Source organism: Mus caroli, unplaced genomic scaffold, assembly GCF_978045245.1.
Source record: "Mus caroli unplaced genomic scaffold, Mus_caroli_1 scaffold_6, whole genome shotgun sequence".
Lineage (NCBI taxonomy): Eukaryota > Metazoa > Chordata > Mammalia > Rodentia > Muridae > Mus > Mus caroli.
Window position 1 is genome coordinate 34,544,388 of NW_028227261.1, and position 18,668 is coordinate 34,563,055.

The window sequence follows — 18,668 nt, forward strand, 5'->3', positions numbered from 1 at the left end:
CAGTCTCCTCTCGTTCATGGCTACCCTGAGGCTGGTCAGCTGCCTTCCTCTGTCCTAATTGCTTCCTGCCAAGAAAGCTGCTTACTACAGACGTCCTTGAGGAAACCCTTGAAAAAGCAATGGAGCGTCTCCGAAGGCAGCCAGCACCTCCACCTGTGATGCCCCCAAACCCCTCTGGCTGTTAAGGGGATATTTAGAAAAGAGCCTTTCACCACTTCCTCCCAGGCGGCTCCTACCACATCTGGGTCAGTTTAGGAGCTGTGAGGGATTAGACTGGGTTCCTGTGGATGATGGAACAGGTTGATACTACAGTGATTCTGACCAGCAGGGCAGGTGAAGGCTGAAGTCTGACATGTGCTCTCCTTGTTAAACTGAGTACACAGGCATGGCAGGGCTTTATTTGTGCAAAGGAGTTCTCTCTCTCTCTCTCTCTCTCTCTCTCTCTCTCTCTCTCTCTCTCCTTTTCTTCCTCTCCCCCTCCCCTCCTCCTCTTTCCTCTTTCCTCCCACCCACCCACTCCCCAAGATCTCACTATGTGAGCTCACTATGTAGGTTAGGCTGGTCCCTTAACTCACACAGATCTGCTTACCTCTGCCTCCTGAGTGCTGGTGTTAAAGGTGTGCACCACCATACCTGGCCGTATTTTTCTAATGAATTCAAGGTGCTGTTTGCTGCTTGGTTGCATGCTTGCTTCTGCCCAGAAGAGTCTCTTTTCTTGATTTGTGCAGAAACAACATAAGGACTGTAGCCCAGCTTACTGCCGGCAACTATCTACTTCTTAGGATGCCTTCTACCAATGTCTCCTGCCATCAGCATCCTTCTGGCCCTGGTGAAACAGTTCTGTAATCCTAGCACTCAGGAGGGTAGAGGTTAGGAGAGTAAGGCCAGCTTGGGTTACATAGTGGGACCCTGTCTTAAACAAACAAACAAACAAACAAACAAACCAGAAAGCAACCACTACCCAGAGACTCAAAGCCAGTGACCCCAGGGTTGAAAGGAAGAGGTCCAGTTGCCAGTTCTATAGTTCTAGTTTAGAGGCCCCGATCCCCCTCCTTTAAAAAAGATTTATCTACTTATGTATTGCTCTATTTGTGTGTATTTATACATAACAAAAAAGGGCATCAGATCCCATTATAGATGGTTGGGAGCCACCATGTGGTTGCTGGGGATTGAACTCAGGACCTCTGGAAGAGCAGTCAGTGTTCTTAACCATTGAGCCATCTCTCCAGCTCCAAGCCTAGACCTTATTTATTTTTGAGTTTTAGACAAGGACTCATGTCTAAGGCTGGGGTTGAACTTACTAATGTAGCCTGGAAAGACCTTGAAGTCTTGATCCCCCTGTTTCTACCTTCCAAGTGCTGGGGCGGTAGGCATGTGCTTCCATATCCACCTTACGCAGTATGGAGGATCGTCCATGGCAGTGTGCATGTTGAGCAAATGCTCTTCCAACTGAGCTATATCCCCAGACTGGCCCACATGTCCGCAGTTGTCTATCTTTGGGATCCTTTGTGATGTTTCCCTTTTTCTTTGAAGTAACTTAAGTGGGATCTATCTGACTAGAATCCCTGCCTATACTGGGTGGTTTTGTGTGTCATTTTGACATAAGCTAAAGTTATCACAGGGAAAGGGGCCTTCCTTGAGGAAATGCCTCCATGAGATCCAGCTGTAAGGCATTTTCTCAATTAGTGATCAAGCGGGGAGGGCCCATTGGGGGTAGTACCATCCCTGGGCTGGTAGTCTTGGGTTCTATTAGAAAGCAAGCTGAGCAAGCCAGGGGAAGCAAGCAAGTAAGCAGCATTCCTCCGTGGCTTCTGCCTCCAAGTTTCTACCCTATGTGGGTTCCTGCCCTGATTTCCTTTGGTGATGAACAGCAATGTGGAAGTGTAAACTTAATAAACCCTTTCCTCCCCACCTTGCTTCTTGGTCATGGTGTTTTGTGCAGGAATAGAAATCCTGACTAAGACACTGCCAGACTGAAGATCTAGCTTGATCCCCAAGGAAACTCCTGAGGTGCTCTGTGAACTCCCCTGGCCTCTTTCCCTTTGCCCCACCCTAACCCCACCCAGCCCAGTTTAGCAAAGAACAGAGCTTGTACAGTCACACCTTTTATTCATTGTCAGTGGGAAAAACACACACCACGTGGCACAGGGTTGATCAGTGAAGATGGTTGCTGTGAACACAATTAGAAGCAGCATGTCCGGAGGGGACAGGGCTACACTGGGGCTCCCATAGTGAACTGGGATAAACCTAGGCTTCCTCACTGCATAGAAGACCATGCACCTGGGAGCCTCCACCAAGCAGAGGGACCCATGCATCCCTAGAGACCCTGTCCTACCCCATACTCCGACAAAGCTAAGAAGAGAAAACCCTGAAAAGTCTAGGGGGTAAAAAACAAAACCCATGTTTTTCTGAGACTTTAAAATTGAGCACGTGACTCCTTTGCTTCCTTTAAGCACAATGAAGCAGCTATGTAGGAAATGTATTCTTAGCCCCGTGGTGATTTCTAAAGCCAACACAAAGCCTCACCCAGGGTGGATCTTCAGGAAATGACTTTTGCTTTAATAATTTTGGTGTAAAAATATTTACAGTGTCTGCTCACTGCCCTGCCTGGGAAGACCAGCGTGTCCTCTTCTTGCTTCCATAACCTTCTGCGTTAAATGGATTTCTGCTTTTGAGGCTCTGCCATTGCCAGAGCAGAGAGGAATCGGTGCCTTGGCCAAGGGGCTTGGTTTTCTCTTCATTTCAAAGGTACGCGAGTAATTACGCAGCTGCACGGATCGCAGCGGCACACAAGGCAGCCTACGCTGGGGATTTTTAGGGATGAGAAATAAGGGGCTCATCACTTAGCCAGAAAGGATGAATGAGGATAGCAGGCATGAGAAGGCTAAATTTGGAACCACCAGATTCACAGACTTTTTGTAAGAGGATACAGAACCTCGAAGGAGAATTTGGTATGCCACTGTTTTATCTGCATTTAGGTTTTCATGCCTGTGCGAGTCATACACAGATCTCTGCTGACCTGTGCTTCATGCTAAGTGCTTCCCAAGCCGGAGTGGAGATGGGAGATCTCTCTCTTCCCAAGGCAGGGACGGGCGCTCTACCACATGGTCTCCTGGGCGTACTGAGTTTTAGACACCCAGGAGAATGTGGGAGCAAGGCTCGGCCTGTCTGTGGCTTCTCCCATCAGCAAGAGGGCAGAGCCAGTTTGAGGCCTGTTGGCTGTCTGAAACCCTTGGCCTTAAGCAGCAAATATTGCCCGTGAGTGGGTGGCCAGAAGCCTAGAGTGATCTGTCTCATGGGCAGGACTTGCCTACCAACTTGGAAAAAGACAAGCAATTCTTTGGGGAAAGAAGATAGTGGAGAAGACAATACAAGATGCTTCCAGGACTTGATTAGCAGCCTCCAAGAACAGCATTGGTTCATGCAAAGCTGCCCAGAAGCAACAGAGAGGATGCTTGAAAGTGGAGAGACTTCAAGCTCCTCCTCCTTTGGGGAAGCCTGTAGCCTCAGCAAGTTCCTGGCAGGAAACTTCTGAAAGGACAAATGTCGATTTGTCTTGCAGTTAGCATCTGGACAAATCAGATGGAGCAGAGAAGAGACTCTTGGAGAGCCTTGCGTTCGAGTCTTGGCATTGTGTGTCTCTCACACAAGAGACCTCTCTCCCTCAACCCTTATCCTTAGCTTCCAAGCCTGGGTAAAAGTACTGAAAACCCTTATCTCCTTGGGCTGGGAGGGCAAAATGAGATGCAGGCAGATACAAGCCTTAGAAAGCCAAGAAATTCTGTGTCATTGTGAGTTGGGCTAGATTAAACATTTGGGGGGAAGGAAAAGCTTTTCACTAGAAGATTCAGGTCCCAGCTGAGCAAGGTGGTTGGGCATTTATGTGTCTGTGGCACTGATGATAGCAAAAGACATGCTTAGCAGGCCGTTTGCGAGAGCTATGGGGCAACCCCATGAACCATCACCAGATAAACGCCTGCTAGTACCACTCGAGGCTAAGAACTCCTCACCCTTAGCACGTGGCCTGGATAGGCAGGTCAGGAAGAAGGTGGCTTGCTCCCTCCAAAGGCCACAAGAAGGAAAGTCTGACAGAACTTTGGACCACAGGTCAGAATCTACAAACGTTTCTACCAGAAGGGAGGTGAGCACTCGGAAGTAAGTGGCAAATAGCGTATTTTCTGCAGGGCAGTCTCCACCACCACACGCCCCAGCTTCTCAAGCTCTCTCTACGCCCACCCTGGCTGACAGCATCTCTGTACTAGACTGTTTTCACAGCAGTTCAAGAGGAAGCCAACTGTCATCGCACATCAAAGCCAACCTCTGATCGCAAGGAAGCGCAGGCGAAAGTGAAGCGTGGAACTGGAAGAAGCAGGTGGATTTTTCTGGAAAGCATGCAGCACACTAGTTAGCTCATAGACCTTAAAATTCAGAAAGCGAAGCTGGTGAGCTTGGAAGGTGACAAAGTAGATTACCTGGCAGATCTAGGATGGAAGGGTTTAGGAAAAGCCTTTTGCACGGAGTACGCCCAGCACATTCTTTAAGCATTTGGTCCATAGATAAGCGCAACCCCCAAAGCCTGAACAGCCGCAAGATCCCTTTCTTCTAGCTCCTTCTATCTTAGGCTGTGAAAGAATAAGCCGATCCCTGAAAAACCAACCCAAACTCAGAAACAAGCTACCGAGATGTGGGTATGCACTGTGCTTGCCCATGGTACCGAGATGTGGGAATGAACAGCACTTGCCCATGGTACCGCGCTAATGGGAATGAACTGCGCATGCCCATGGTACCGAGCCGTGGGAATGAACTGCGCTTGCCCATGGTAAGCTTCGTTTCTTACTCTGATGTCAGCACCCAAGGTGTGCGACAGAAAAGTCACTTGTGGAATTGAGAAAAGGTAATAAAGGGACATAGCAGAGACAGCAGGAACTGCTGGTGGTGAGAATACGGGTTCTCCAGGCCTGATGGTGGCCCTACCGCTTTTGCCTAAACATTTTCCCCCCTTGTACATCAGCATTTTTATATTCATTTAAATCTTTTTTTTAAGAAATCAAGTAATATAGAGTATATTTTTATAGTCTGATAAAATGATCTTATCTCTTTGAAAGGGCACTAAAAAAATAAATATTACATAAAATTTTGTTTTTCTTAAAACATCCACCCACGTGGCACCTAAACTTCCACAGGCTTTTCAGTTGGACTTTCTGCAGCTTTGGGTGGCACCAGCTGGAGGACACACTAGTTCTGACAACTTGCCAGCTGCCTCGCACCTTCATCTCCGTTGTGTTCCACCTCCCTGTCTGAGACCGCAACCCTTGGCAGTTGTCTCCCTACCCTGTGAGCTTCCAGAGGGCATGGGATGGGTTTCTGTAAACAACCGTATTCTTAGCACCTTCAGGTGCCTGGCATGGAGCAAGGGTTCAACAAGCATTAGCTGAAGAAAGGACTCACTGAATGTTCCAAAGGCTGGGGCCAGAGGGGCCAGGTAGAGCAAGGGGGCAGGGCAGAGACCACCTCTCGGGGAATCCCGATAGCCCAGGACAGACCCGGTTTGGCCCTTTGACTGGGGGCCTGTGGGACCATGCTGTTTATTTGGACCATAATCCTGGGAACAACAGGATTGCAAAGCAAGTCCCCAGCCCCTCCTTAACCTCGCCTCTGGGGTCAAAAGCCAACTCTCCTAAGCCCAAAGGATGTTGGTTCTAGGCCAAGGCTAGAGGTGGAGCTAGTGACAGACTATCTGAGGACAGGCTACTTGAGAGGACCTGTCTCTTTTGCAGAATGAGGTGGTGGTCGCTCGAGGAACTTGACTGAGGAGAGAAAGGCTTGGACAGAGGAGTGGGTGAGCTAGAGAGTGAGGCTGGAACGCCCCTCCCCCCCAGGGGTGGGCCAGCAGAGAGGACATCAGGTTGGGAGGTTGCCATGCCTTTCCTGGCCAGGGGCCCTGCCCCTCACCGGCCTCTACTTCTGCATGTCACACTGCAGGAGCAACACGATGGACGGGTCACTCTTGGCCGCCTCCTTGAACTCCTCCAGCGTAATCTGATCATCTTTATCCTGGTCCATCTTCTTGAAGATCTTGTCCACACGCTGCTGGGGTGTGAGCCCATCCTGGTTCATGCGCATCATGATCACCGTGCCCACCATCTTATAGATAGCCTGATGGAGTGAAGACAGAGGTGTGAACACCCAACTGGCAGGGAGAACTGGAGATGAATACAAGGGATCTAGGGTGGACTGGGGGCACACTGGAGGAGGGTGGAGACACTAGAAGGAGACTATAGCCATTAAGACTGGCTTTTTAGGGCTGGCTGGCTTAGCGGGTACAGGTACTTGCTACACAAGCCTAATGACCTGTGTTTGGTCTCCAGAACCTGCCTAAAGGTGGAAGGAAAGAACTGACTCCACAAAGTTGTTCTCTGACCTCACAGGGTCCAATCATGTAACTCTGAGGGGCCTGGAACTTGCTATGTAGACCAGGCTGTATTTGAACTCACCATGCAGACCATGCTGGCTTTGAATTCACAAAGATCCACCTGCCTCTGCCTGACTGAGTGCTGGGACTAAAGGCATGCACTACCACACCCAAACAACGTATATGATATTGTTTATGTTATCATCCTAATAAGCACTTTAAATGAATCATGCCTCAAACTCAACTCGTTACCACTTCCCAATTGTCACGCCTCTAGAATTCCCTGTCTCAGCAAGCAAGGACTTATTCTGCTAGATTTCAAAACAAAACAAAATAAAACAACAACAACAACAACAACAAAACCCCAAGGCATTCTCTGAGACAATGTTTCTCATCTATAGCCCATCTATAGCTTGGAACTCAGGATGTTGCTCAGCCTGTCCTTGAACTCACAATCCTTGGGCCTCAGCTTCCTGAGTGTTGGGATTACAGTAGTGAGCCACTGTGCTTAGTTCTGTCATTCTCCTCTCCCCTCCTTCTCACACATACATCCAGTTCTTCAGCTCTAAACACGCCAACTCAAATTCTCTAGTGGGCCCTATGTAGACTTGCTTTCCACCGTTCCCACAGTCTGTGCATGATGAAGGCAGCCTCCTCCAGCTCCTGACTGGGTTTCTGAGGCAATCTTCTAACTGGTCTCTAGGCCTCTGCTACTGACATGCTTCTCTGCCTCAATGCCTCAAGGATCAATGCCCTCTGTTGGATCATCTTGCCACCATTCCCACCTCTGCTCACAGCCCTTCTGTCCCGGACCTCTTACCACACTGTGAGCTATGCAAACCCAGCTTCACCTGAGTGAGTGGTTCACTCTGCAGACTGGACGTGTTAGCTCCTCCCCATCCCCCCCCCCCAACTCTCCCTTCCCTTACTTTGCTCATTTCCATACCATTTACTGCCTGGCATGACCCAAATATACTTATTGATTTACTAGAAGGAGTCTCCTATCAAAACACATGACAGAAAGCAAAATTAAAAACAAAAACAAACATTTTGTGTGTGTGTGTGTGTGTGTGTGTGTGTGTGTACGTATACAGACCAGAACAAGAATCATGGCATGTCTGGGGAGGACAATATATAGAAATTGGTTCTCTCCTTCTACCACATGGGGTCCCAGGGCAAACTTAAGTAACGAGCATCCTTACGTGCTGAGCCATCTCTCCAAACCTCAATACTTTATTTCTTGAAAAACCAAATGAATGAACTCGGCTACCCTAGATTTGATTCACTGATGGCTGCCACATGCTACCTTTCGTTTATCTGGGAAAATGGGGTATCACCATCTACCGCACAGGTTAAACACTGTGTAAGGGACCAGAAGAACTGTGGTGGAGGAATGCTGGGAAGTGGCTAGGCTCAAGAACACTGCACGCCCACCCAGCCCCAGCCGCACCTCGATGATCTCCAGCATCTCCAGCCGTGTGATGCGGCCGTCACCGTCCAGATCGTACATCTCAAAGGCCCAGTTGAGCTTCTGCTCGAAGCTGCCACGGGAGGTGACAGAAAGGGCGCAGATGAACTCCCGGAAGTCGATGGTGCCATCGCCATTCTTGTCGAAGGTGCGGAAAGCATGCTGCGCAAACTTGGACGCGTCTCCGTAAGGGAAGAACTGAGGTAGGACTGCGGATTATTGGGGCACAACAACAACTTCACCCTCCCCACCTAGCCCAACCTGCTGAGCTCTGCCAGTTTTCGGGTCCCCAGTACCTGTCCACCCCACTACGCCACACCCCACCTGGGTACCTTGATATAGAGTTGCTGAAACTCCTCCAGGTTGAGGATGCCGCTGGGGCAGTCCTTCAGGAAACCTTTATACCACTGCTTTAGCTCCTGCTCGCTGAACTCCGTGTTCTGGACCAGGTCTTCCAGCACCTCGGGGGCCAGCTTGCTGTTGTTTTTCCCCATGGTGGGCCTGGAGGACAGAGGGCTCCTTCAACATGGCCCGGGGTAGGACCTCATCTGGGCAAAGTGGTTCACCAACCTCATCCAACTTGGACCCTTCTTCACACTCCCCGCCCCATAAGGAGCCTGTCTTCCTATCATCTGTCAGCATCTGTCCCTCCTCATTTCCCCAGCGAGCTCTGCCTCCCTTCAAGGTGCTCAGCTCCCTGTCTCCCGTTCTCAGATAGAGACCACTCTCTGGATAGTGGGTTCTCTCTCCCAACAAGAGGATATCCTCTCCTCTTACAGCACCCCATACTTCAGAGCAGACCTCTCCTGTAAGGACATACCCAGTCTTTCCAGGTGGCAGCTGATCCTCTCAATGACTGGAGGTAGGATATGGCCCAATCTTCATCCTTACCTTCCCATCATTCACAGTACCTCTGGTCCATAGGGTAAAGCCTCAACTTAACTTCCTGCTAGCAAGGGCTGTCTGCCTTCAGCATCCTCCCCTGGGTAGGCTCAGCACCCTCCCCCCTGGGTAGGTTCCTCTCCTACCAGTGTCCCCCAGGAACTGGTTCCCAAATTCCTCCAGGCCTTCCTGGGAGCCCCACACAGGAAGCATCTCTCCTTCCTTCCTGTGTACAAATAGAAGTCCCAGCCTGGAGCAGACATGACCCTGATTACATTTTGCTTTTCATTAACCCATTCACTCCTTGAGTATTTGTTGAGGGCCTGGGCTTGATATGAAGATAAAAATAAGACAAGCCAGCTTTCAGTAGCTCATAAGAGGTTTCTAGAGATGGATGATGGCCTATAAAGGGCCTTCGCTCCATGCCAACCTGGAGGCTTTAAAGCTTTTGCTTTAAAATGTTTGCAAGCTAACATTCATTCCACAACATGAGATGCTTACAATATGCCAGGTCCTGGACATCTAGAGGTTTTTTATTTTTATTTTTTTTAAATCTTCCTTTGGCTGCAATGTGCAAGACGACTTGAGGCTGGAAAGATGGCATAGTGATTACAAGCACTTGCAGCTCTTTCAGAGGACCCAGCACCCATGCCAAATACAACCATCTCCAGCTCCAGGGCATCTGACACCTCTGGCCACCAAGGGCACCTACACTCATGTGCACATGTCCTCAGGTAAAAACACCCTCCTGTACATCATTACGAACAATAAAAACAAATCTTCAATAAAAGATGACTTAAAGCAGAGAGGACGGAGCAGTACAAGGAGGGACTTGGCATACAGTTCAACTGGAGAGAGGCAGAAGGACTGAAAGGTACTAAGGAGGGAGTTTGCTGACTGGATTTAGGACTGAGATGAGCACAGAAATCAAGGCATATGGTCCGCAAGTTAGTTACAGAATAGCTCTGAACCTCAGGATCCTCTTCTGTGCATGAAATCAAGGAGCAGTGAAGCTGGCAACATCCTTCGAGAACTCCTAACTTCCCAGCCCCAGAAGATGAGGAGGAATTCTACAGGAGAAGCCTGGGAGGGGGAAGCATGCTATCTTCAGGAGCTTAGGACTGCACCAGTGGCAGAGCCAAGGGTGCTTCTGGACCACCCATAGGTGGAATAGAGGGACCATCCTCAGCTGCTTCCTCCCGGAAGAATGTGTAAGCTCAAGACATACGTAAGGAAGTTGAAAAACAGGAGAGCAATGGTGTCTGATGGGGGAGGCAAAACCTCTTCCCCTTGGCTCTTGTAGGATGTGCCTGAGTTTCTGCACGAGGGGCTGGGTCTATGTGTGGGAGGGTGTCAACGGATGAGGCTGCAAATCTGTCAGAGCACACAAGTCTGTATGTGTCATGGTGTCTGTGTGGTCCTCACCTTCTGCTCCCCTTCTCTCTCCTGTGTTACCTTTCCACCTTCTGTCTTCAGGGTCCTTGCCTGTGCCCTGCCCCTACTTGGCCCTAGACCCAGTGAGGAACAGAAAACATCTCCTCCTCTTAGATTTTCAGAAATGAAAAATAGGAAGCACCCTTTGAGATTACCTCCCCCACTTTAGCGTGTGTGTGTGTGTGTGTGTGTGTGAGAGAGAGAGAGAGAGAGAGAGAGAGAGAGAGAGAGAGAGAGAGAGAGAGAGAGAGCACGAGAGAGAGCAGTGGAGGGGTTCCAATGAGCATCCAGGCTGAATCCCTACCACCTGCTTGAGCCATTCTCTCTACACCATGGCTGTCCTTTCTCAGCACAGGCTTTCTCCACCTCCACCTGCCTTCTGGGGAAAACATCTCTGGTCCTGTGGTCTCAGTGGGATCATTTTGCCTGAGCTGCAGCCCAGAATCTCTGACCGGCAGAAACTATATATCCAACCTAGTGTAGGCCCATAAGCACCTTGGCTACAGCCAGAGTCACCCTCAGTTTGAACAACTGATCCCCACTGCCTCTCTCTCTCACCCCTGGGTCTGAGGTTGAAGAGAAGAAAAAAAGAACCTACGGATTATTTCAGATTTCCCCCCTTTTTCTTCAGGTCCTGCTTGCCATCGGGTCTTGTGTTGGCCCACAGTCACGGGGCTTACTTGCCCCTCAGGAAGGGCCCTCTTTCTGATACCTCTGTTTCAAGGGATGATTTCCCATAGTTACAATGCATGGTATAGGTGACCCTCTGAAACTCCCGAATCTTCTAGAATCTCATCTCAAAGTTAGGGTAGAAATAGCTATACCCACACATTCATGACCAGACTCTAAAACTCCAAAACCATCTAGAATCTTGTTTCAAACTGCCCACCTGTTGCTCTTCATCCTCCCTCTGTTGTTCTACCCATTATCCATCCTCCTCCTGAGCCAGGCATCTCAGCTAGATCCCACTTCACCTATGTGCTTAAAGAGTTTTTCTGCCTTCCCCCTTCTCTGGGCTGACACAAGCTGCAAGCTGCTTTCATTCCTTCCCTGAAACATTCTTCCTTGCAATCAGCCCTTTCCCAGATGAGCAGTGGTCAGGCAGCAGCATGAACTCAGCCCTGTGGGCACAGGCAGACCTTGTGAGGCTATGGTGTGGAACCCTCACCCATGCACTGTCTTCTGACACTTATCTAATGATCTAGGACTCCAGGGGAGAGTCTCCAGGTCTTTCTGCCCCTAAGTAAGCTTTCCCCCTTCCAATGGGACTTAGACAATTTCTGAGCATCTTGGACAGGGGGAAAAGTTCCTGATTCTTATTGTTTCTAAGTCTGTCTTCTGGAAGTTTTCTCCCGTGCCTGCTGTACCTGAGCATCCTGCAGAAGCTTGGAGGCAGAGCCTAGGATATAGTCACGCTCAGTGAATGTCACTTAGATTATGAGAGGAGAGCAACATGCCCTTCCTCTTGGTACTTTGTCACACTGATTTGTTTGTCTGTGATCTCCTATCAAGCCTACTTCAAAGACAATAGAACCCAGAGTCAGGGAAGGGAAAGGTTCACCCAAGGTCAACTGGAGCCCATCAGCTACAAAGCAAAGACCAGCGCCTATCTGGGTGCGTGCTCTGTTGAAGTCGTACCTTCTGGAGGGCTATGCTTCAGTTGAGGAGGTACTCCTTGCTTCAAAAATCTCTGCCCCCTCCTCCGTGCTCAGAGGCTTCTTCTAGGGGGTTCAGGGTTAGGAGGTTCAAGTGGAGAGATGACAGTAAAAAGTAGAAGGGACTGAAGGAGGCAATAATCCCACACCCTCGCCTAGCTTCAGAGGAGCTGGTGCTGAAGCGGTTGCCATGGTGACAACAGCTCCCTGGTCAGGAGATTTTTCTCTTTCCCTCTCCTCCCTTTGCTCTTCCACAAGCAGCAGCAATGGCAGTAACAACCAGGTCTTGTTCCTCCCCTTCATAATAAAAGGCAAAAGTGACTCATACAAGGTGAGCTGTGTTGACCACCTATAATTTGGAGCTTTCATGCCAGGGTGGCCTGGTGGTCTGGAAAGACCCCTAAGAGAATGAGGCTGTAGGATATGTAGGAGGGAGTAGCCTGAACCTTGGCCTGAGTGAAAAGGATGTCCCTATAGTGATGGCTGGGGCCTCTCAGGTCTCCTCTGAGAAATATCCTAATGGTTTGAACAGGGCTTTGTTCTTCTGTAATCAGCTATGGAACCAGAATATGTCAGACCTGGAAGGCTGCTCAAGACCATCTCATCAAACCCTCCTCTGTCCTGCTCTTTGCCTATCTCATGGAGAATCTGAGAGGGAAAAGCCTTGGCTAAAGTCAAGCAGAGATCGAGGCGAAGGCAAGGCTTGCACTCTTCTGCTTCCTCATTCAGACATAGAGAAAGGAGAAAATGAGCCCACATGGGCTCATCTTTGGCTTCATCTCTGCAAACAACAGGAAGCCGAGAGGGAGCAACAGGCACAAAAGGAACAGAGAAGACCGGGTTACAGAGAGAGGACCTGGTGTGTTCCTGTGTGAGGGGTGATGAGGTTTAGAGACTAGAGCTATGGGGTGGTCTCCTGGGAGGAGCATCCCTGGTTTATGCTCCAGGCAAGATAAAGGAGGAAGAGTGTGGGACCTCTGTCTAGTTTGGAGGCTACTAGAAGGGAGATGGTGAATGGGTCTGGAGTAGGAGGCTCGGGGGGGTGGGTCTTCATCCTTCCCTTAGGTATGCTGTGAACTGTGAGCATAAAGGGCAGAGAGAGTGTAGTCAGAGAATGAATTTGCTATCGAGGTCTTCTGCGGAACAAGACCTTGAGATGTGAATGACAGTAAACTATTGGTGTCGGTGTGGGCTACCTCCAAGTAGAGGTTTCCATGAGGCTTGGTTCTAGAGGCAAGAGAAGACAGGGTGACTGAAACCTCTCTTCTAGCACCAGTGACACAACACACCCCCAAGTAAGTGTGTGTGTGTGTGTGTGTGTGTGTGTGTGTGTGTGTGTGTGTGTGTGGCGCACGCGCGTGTGTTTGCACTGGAGCCAGAGGAATGGTTGTTCTTACCTGAGCTGGGGGTAAGGAGGCAGCTGTACCTCCTTCTTGAACTGGAGACCCGGCTTGAAGTGAAAGTTCCTGACCCAAGGCGGGCTTCCAGATGGCTGTCCACCTATGACAGACCCAGGATCAGAAAGATGGATCTGAGCAGATGAGGATGGGAGTGGAAGGCGGAGGAGGAGGGGCTCAGGGCCTCCGCCCCGCGAGGTTGCTTCGAGGGCCCAGCCCCACCCTCATTACCTGAGGTCGCTCGCCGGGTCGCTAGATGGCTCCGAGCTTGGGCGGCCGCGGGTACAAGGCTGGCTATCAGGCGGACGACAGGCTCTGTAGGGTCCGCGTCGGAGCCGCCTCCCCAGTTCTTGTATCACTATTTGCTTCTCGAAGGCGACACGATTTGCATAAGACCCGCCTCCTCTCAGCAACTTTGGACATCGATTGGTTCGGCTGGCACCGAGTGACAGGCAGGGTTTCAGGTGGGGATGGGGTGGCCTGTGAGTCTAGGCTACCACAAGAGCGCGCCCCGCCCGTCCGCCCGCGCTGACCTTCTCCGAGTCGCCAGGATTGTAGAGGTCTGTACCCCCATCTGTTCCTCAACCCCGAGGCTCAGAGCCTGGGTCACAGTTTGGAGCGAAAAGTACCGATGATTAAAGTGGATTCGCAAAAAACAACCGCACCGTTGCTATGGGAACAGAAGAACCACAGTTGAATTTCTAAGCCTTCTCTTCCTGGGCCCCAGCGGGGGTGGGGGTAAGATAGGGGGTGATTCATAAGATGCGACCCCGTCTCTTGTCCCGCCCGTACCTGGAGGGGATCAATGAGGAGCTGCGAAGTGGCAAGGTGGAAAAGAGGAGATAGGGTGGTCAAGAACTCGCGGCTTTGCACCAGTGCCCCTCCACACCCACTCCCCTCCCGCCTTTTAGCAGAGGGGAGGGTGGGTGCGGCACGAGCTGGGTGGATATGGAAGTATCCTCTACCTAGACACACGAGGGCGTGGGCTCCCTCCACCCAACTCTAAGTCAGATCTCTTGTCAGGCTCTATCCTTACTTCTCGAGGACCCCTAAAAAGACTCGTTGGTTCTCCTCCAGAAGGAGCCTTTACAGTACGCCAAGCATTGCTCCATTCCCCACCCTCCCGCATTCCCGTCGCTTAGATGGAGCCGGTTCCCAGCCGCCGCCAGTCTCCGGCCTCGGATGTTGACACAAACCGGAGGCGGTTTACACTGAACGGGTCTGGAAGGTTTCAGGGAGGCGAAAACACCTCCTTCCCGCACTTGGGGGTCTCGTCACAGCCCGCTCAGTCGCCACGGATGTACTGGTGTCTGAGAGCTCACAACCCAAGGTGGTGGGAAAGAGCTCTAACGCCAAACTCTAGGCGAAAGGGGAGCAGAGATCCCTGGGCTGGGCCACGTGCGGAGGAGGGACTTCAAGGGATCTACCAAAAGTGGGGGCGGGACGCGTGGGGGATTGGTTAAATGGGATTGCAGATGCTGAAGAGGCCGGATTTCTGTCCAGGCAGCAAATGGTGGAGATGAGCGCTGTTTGGGGGACTAGGGACAGGCAAAGAACCGGTTTTTGGAAATTTGGTCTTAGAAACTCCCAAACCAAGCACAGCCAGGGAAAACCAGTAGGACCTGCGTCTTCCTTATGAGAGCTATCCATTTCCTCTTAAGTCAGTTGCGCTGTCCCGTTCTAGCAGCTGGCTATGCCTTTTCTCTGGGGCTGCAGCACACGGTTGGGAGCTCCGTGTTCGAGTTAAAGAGGAGATACATCCATGGCATCTTTGGTTGGTGACTCATGAAGTTTCTTAAAAGCCTTAAGTCCTTCCCCGGGTACCTTCCGTGCTTTAAACCCTCAAGTGGTAAGCAAGAGTGCTTGGTTACAGTTAACTATAACCCAACGTGCAGGTAAGTGAGGAGAACATGGGTTGCTGGAAGTGATACCTGAACACCTAAAATGGAGTCTGGTTGTTTCTAGGGACCCTCGTATGATCTCAAGCAAGCCCTCCCTCATCCAGGACCTCCCAGTCTGTAAAACGTGGGAGCTAGTACTAGAGACTCCGTGGAGAGAAGAGAAGGAGAATAAAGGAAGTGTGACTGTCAGAATTATAGGGACATGAATCCGAGGGCTTTCCTTGGACTCCAGCGCCCCTAACAGTAGCTTACTTTGTTGAAAGCTTCCGTTGTGCTAGAACTTCACAGCGGTACATCCTTATTTGTGGTCTTAGTTTCTACAATTTCCACTATCTGCAATCAGTCACAGTCCAAAACACCAAATGGGAAATTTCAGAAACACAGAATCCACAAGGTTTAAGCGGTGGACTGTCCTAATTGCCATAATGAAATCTGCCATTCCTTTCAAGCCTCTGTCCTCTTGTCCAGCGTATCCACTCTGTATATACCATCTGTCCCTTAGTTACTGAGATCAGCTATGCTAGTGAGTATTTGTAAGTGAGTATGTTTTACTTAATAGCTCAACCAGAACAGGAATGCTGACAATTTGGATGTCTCAAAGAGAAGCTGTAAAAGTCTTCCTGTAAGTGAAAACTGGGAGTTCTTGATTTAGTGAGGCAAGTATATGTTGATAGTGAAGCACTACAGGAAGAACAAATCCACGAAATTATGACGAAGGAAAAAGAACCATGTGCTAGAGTTGCCTTTGTACACCACCCTGGAAATGTCATGCTTCGGTTAGAAGGAAAAGAGGCGTTAAATTACAGGGGTTGAGCCAGGTGTGATGGCATATGCCTGTAATCACGGGATTCAGGAGTCAGAGAAGCAGGAAGGTAACTGTGAAGTTGGCCTGGTTTTTATAATGAGTTCTCAGAGTTACCTGGCACAAAACAAAAACCAATCACCAACAACAAATTGTCTGAAGTCAAGGTATCCACTGTGTGTCTTGACACATATTCCATGGACAAAGGGAAAGTATTATATTTGTATCACCTATCTTATCCCGCTACCATCTCCTGAGCAGTCTTGGCTTGGGCTCCACTCCTTGCCAGTTGGATTAGCTTTCCATTGCTGTGACAAAATGCCTAAGACAAACCATTTAGTTGGAGGAAAGATCTACTTTGTCTCATAGTTTCAGATGTCACAGACCATAATTATTGTTTGGGGCCTGTCCAAGGCAAAACACTATGGTGTGGATCATGGTAAAGCAAAGATGCTTAGCGCATGGGAGCCAGGAAGCATCAGAGAGGATGCTCACTCTTTAACAAAGCCTTGCCTCAGAAACCAAGTTGTGAATCCATGAATGGATGGATCCACCCGTGAGGTCAGAGATGCTCATCTTCCACCTGTGCATATGGCTGCATGGAGACCACATCTGCAGCACACAAGCTTCTGTGGGACATTTAAAATCCAAGCATAACCGGTAATGCTGGTACACAGCTCTGCTCCCCCTTCAAGTCCTTCAAGTCCCTAAGGGACGCAACCTAGTTTTGGCTGCTTGTTTTGTTTTGTTTTGTTTTGTTTTGTTTTTGAGAGAGAGTTTCTCTGTGTAGCCCTGGCTATCCTAGAACTTCCTCTGTAGACCAGGGTGGCCTCAAACTCACAGAGATCCTCCTGCCTCTGCCTCCCAAGTGCCGAGATTGGAGGTGAGCATCACCAGCACAACTTAGGTTTGTCTTGTTTTGTTTTTAATTTATTGCCAAAACAAAACATCTGACATAAACAACTTCAAAGAAAGGGTGGGGTTTAGTTTGGCTCAATGTTCCAGCCCACAGCCACTTGCCCCATTGTTCTGCACCTGAGATAAGTTTGAACATAATGACATACAGTGCATGACGGGACAAAGCTGATCATATCACAGCAGCCAAGAAGCAGAGGCAGGAGGTCACGTCAAAGGCACTTTCCCAGGGGCCTTCTTCTGCAATTCCCATCTTCTCTCAAGAGTCCATTCAGTTAAGAATCTATCCCTGGGCAGGAGAGATGGCTCAGTAATTGAGATCACTGGCTGTTCTTCCAATTGACCTAGGTTCAGTTCCCAGCACCCACATAACAGCTCACAACTACCTGTAACTCCAGTTCCAAGGGAACTGACCCCTCTTATGGTCTCCTCAGGCACTGTACATACATGGTGCACATACATGCACACAGGCACACACACACACACACATACACACACACACACACACACGAGAGAAAGAGAGAATAAATCTTTCAAACAAAACAAAACAAACCTCAGACAATAATCCATTGATGGATCCACCAATTAGGTTAAAGCCTTCAAGCTACAGTTACTTTCTCAAAGTCTACCTCTGTACTGGCTAATTTTGTGTCAACTTGACACAGCTGGAGTTATCACAGAGAAAGGAGCTTCGGTTGAGGAAATGCCTCCATGAGATCCAACTGTAAGGCATTTTCTCAATTAGTGATCAAGGGGGAAAGACCCCTTGTGGGTGGGACCATCCCTGGGCTGGTAGTCTTGGGTTCTATAAGAGAGTAGGCTGAGCAAGCCAGGGAAGGCAAGCCAATAAAGAACATGCCTCCATGGCCTCTGCATCAGCTCCTGCTTCCTGACCTGCTTGAGTTCCAGTCCTGGCTTCCTTTGGTGATGAACAGCAGCATGGAAGTGTAAGCCGAATAAACCCTTTCCTCCCCAACTTGCTTCTTGGTCATGATGTTTGTGCAGGGATAGAAACCCTGACTAAGACAACCTCTAAACATGCCATTAGGGAGCAAACCTTCAGTTTATACCTTTTTGGGAGATATGTCATATCCAAGTATAATATAAACTCAGATTAGAATTTTGCTTTCTGAAAGGCAATGTCTACAGGGAAAACCTCCCAAGTCTTAAAGAAATGAGACATCCCAGCATCCCAGCAGAGCTGGCAATAGTGAGTCCTTTTCAACCGTGAAGGGGCCAGTGTGTGGTTGTCCTGATTATATACGTGTCCTGGATCAGACTGCCTACGCAGCCTTGCCCTGAAGCCATCTCAGGACCCATACTGTTTCTAAACTGCCAGGCCCAACCCACTTGCTCATGGTGCTCAACCCTGAACTCATGTCCCCTGAGTTTTGATGTCTAAAATAGTAACAGCGAACATGTACTTAGTTGCTTCACTATGTGCCAGACTGCTATTCTTTTCCCAAGGCATCTCAATTCCAAACATGACCACTCAGGACTGATATTGAAAAACACAACTCACTTAAGTTCTTATATTACCAGTGTGCTGGCTAGTGTTTTATTAACGACACAAACTGGAGTCATTTGGGAAGAGGAAAATGTGCCTACCATATTGGCCTCTTGGGAAGCTTTAAGGAGCACTTCCTTGATTGATGTGGGAAGGTCCAACTTACTGTTGGTGAGGCTGTGTCAAGGTAGGAGGTCCTGCGTGGTATAAGAAAGTGCACTGAGTAAGCCTTGGGGAACAAGATGGTTCCTTAGTGACAGAGTGTGACTAAGAGCTGCAAACTGAAATAAACTTT

The 18,668-nt window shown here is 49.5% G+C and overlaps 1 protein-coding gene across 1 annotated transcript; it reads right to left on the minus strand.

The window, feature by feature from the left end:
- Positions 1 to 2,102: 2,102 nt before the first annotated feature.
- On the minus strand, positions 2,103 to 13,897 carry Hpcal4 (hippocalcin like 4). Its single transcript, XM_021160227.3, has 5 exons — positions 13,480 to 13,897; positions 13,249 to 13,351; positions 8,213 to 8,381; positions 7,863 to 8,078; positions 2,103 to 6,156 (listed from the first exon to the last, which is right to left on the minus strand). The coding sequence occupies exons 3-5, from the start codon at positions 8,372 to 8,374 to the stop codon at positions 5,959 to 5,961; spliced, it is 576 nt and encodes a 191-aa protein (XP_021015886.1). The 5' UTR covers positions 8,375 to 8,381; positions 13,249 to 13,351; positions 13,480 to 13,897; the 3' UTR covers positions 2,103 to 5,958.
- Between the last annotated feature and the right edge of the window lie 4,771 nt (positions 13,898 to 18,668).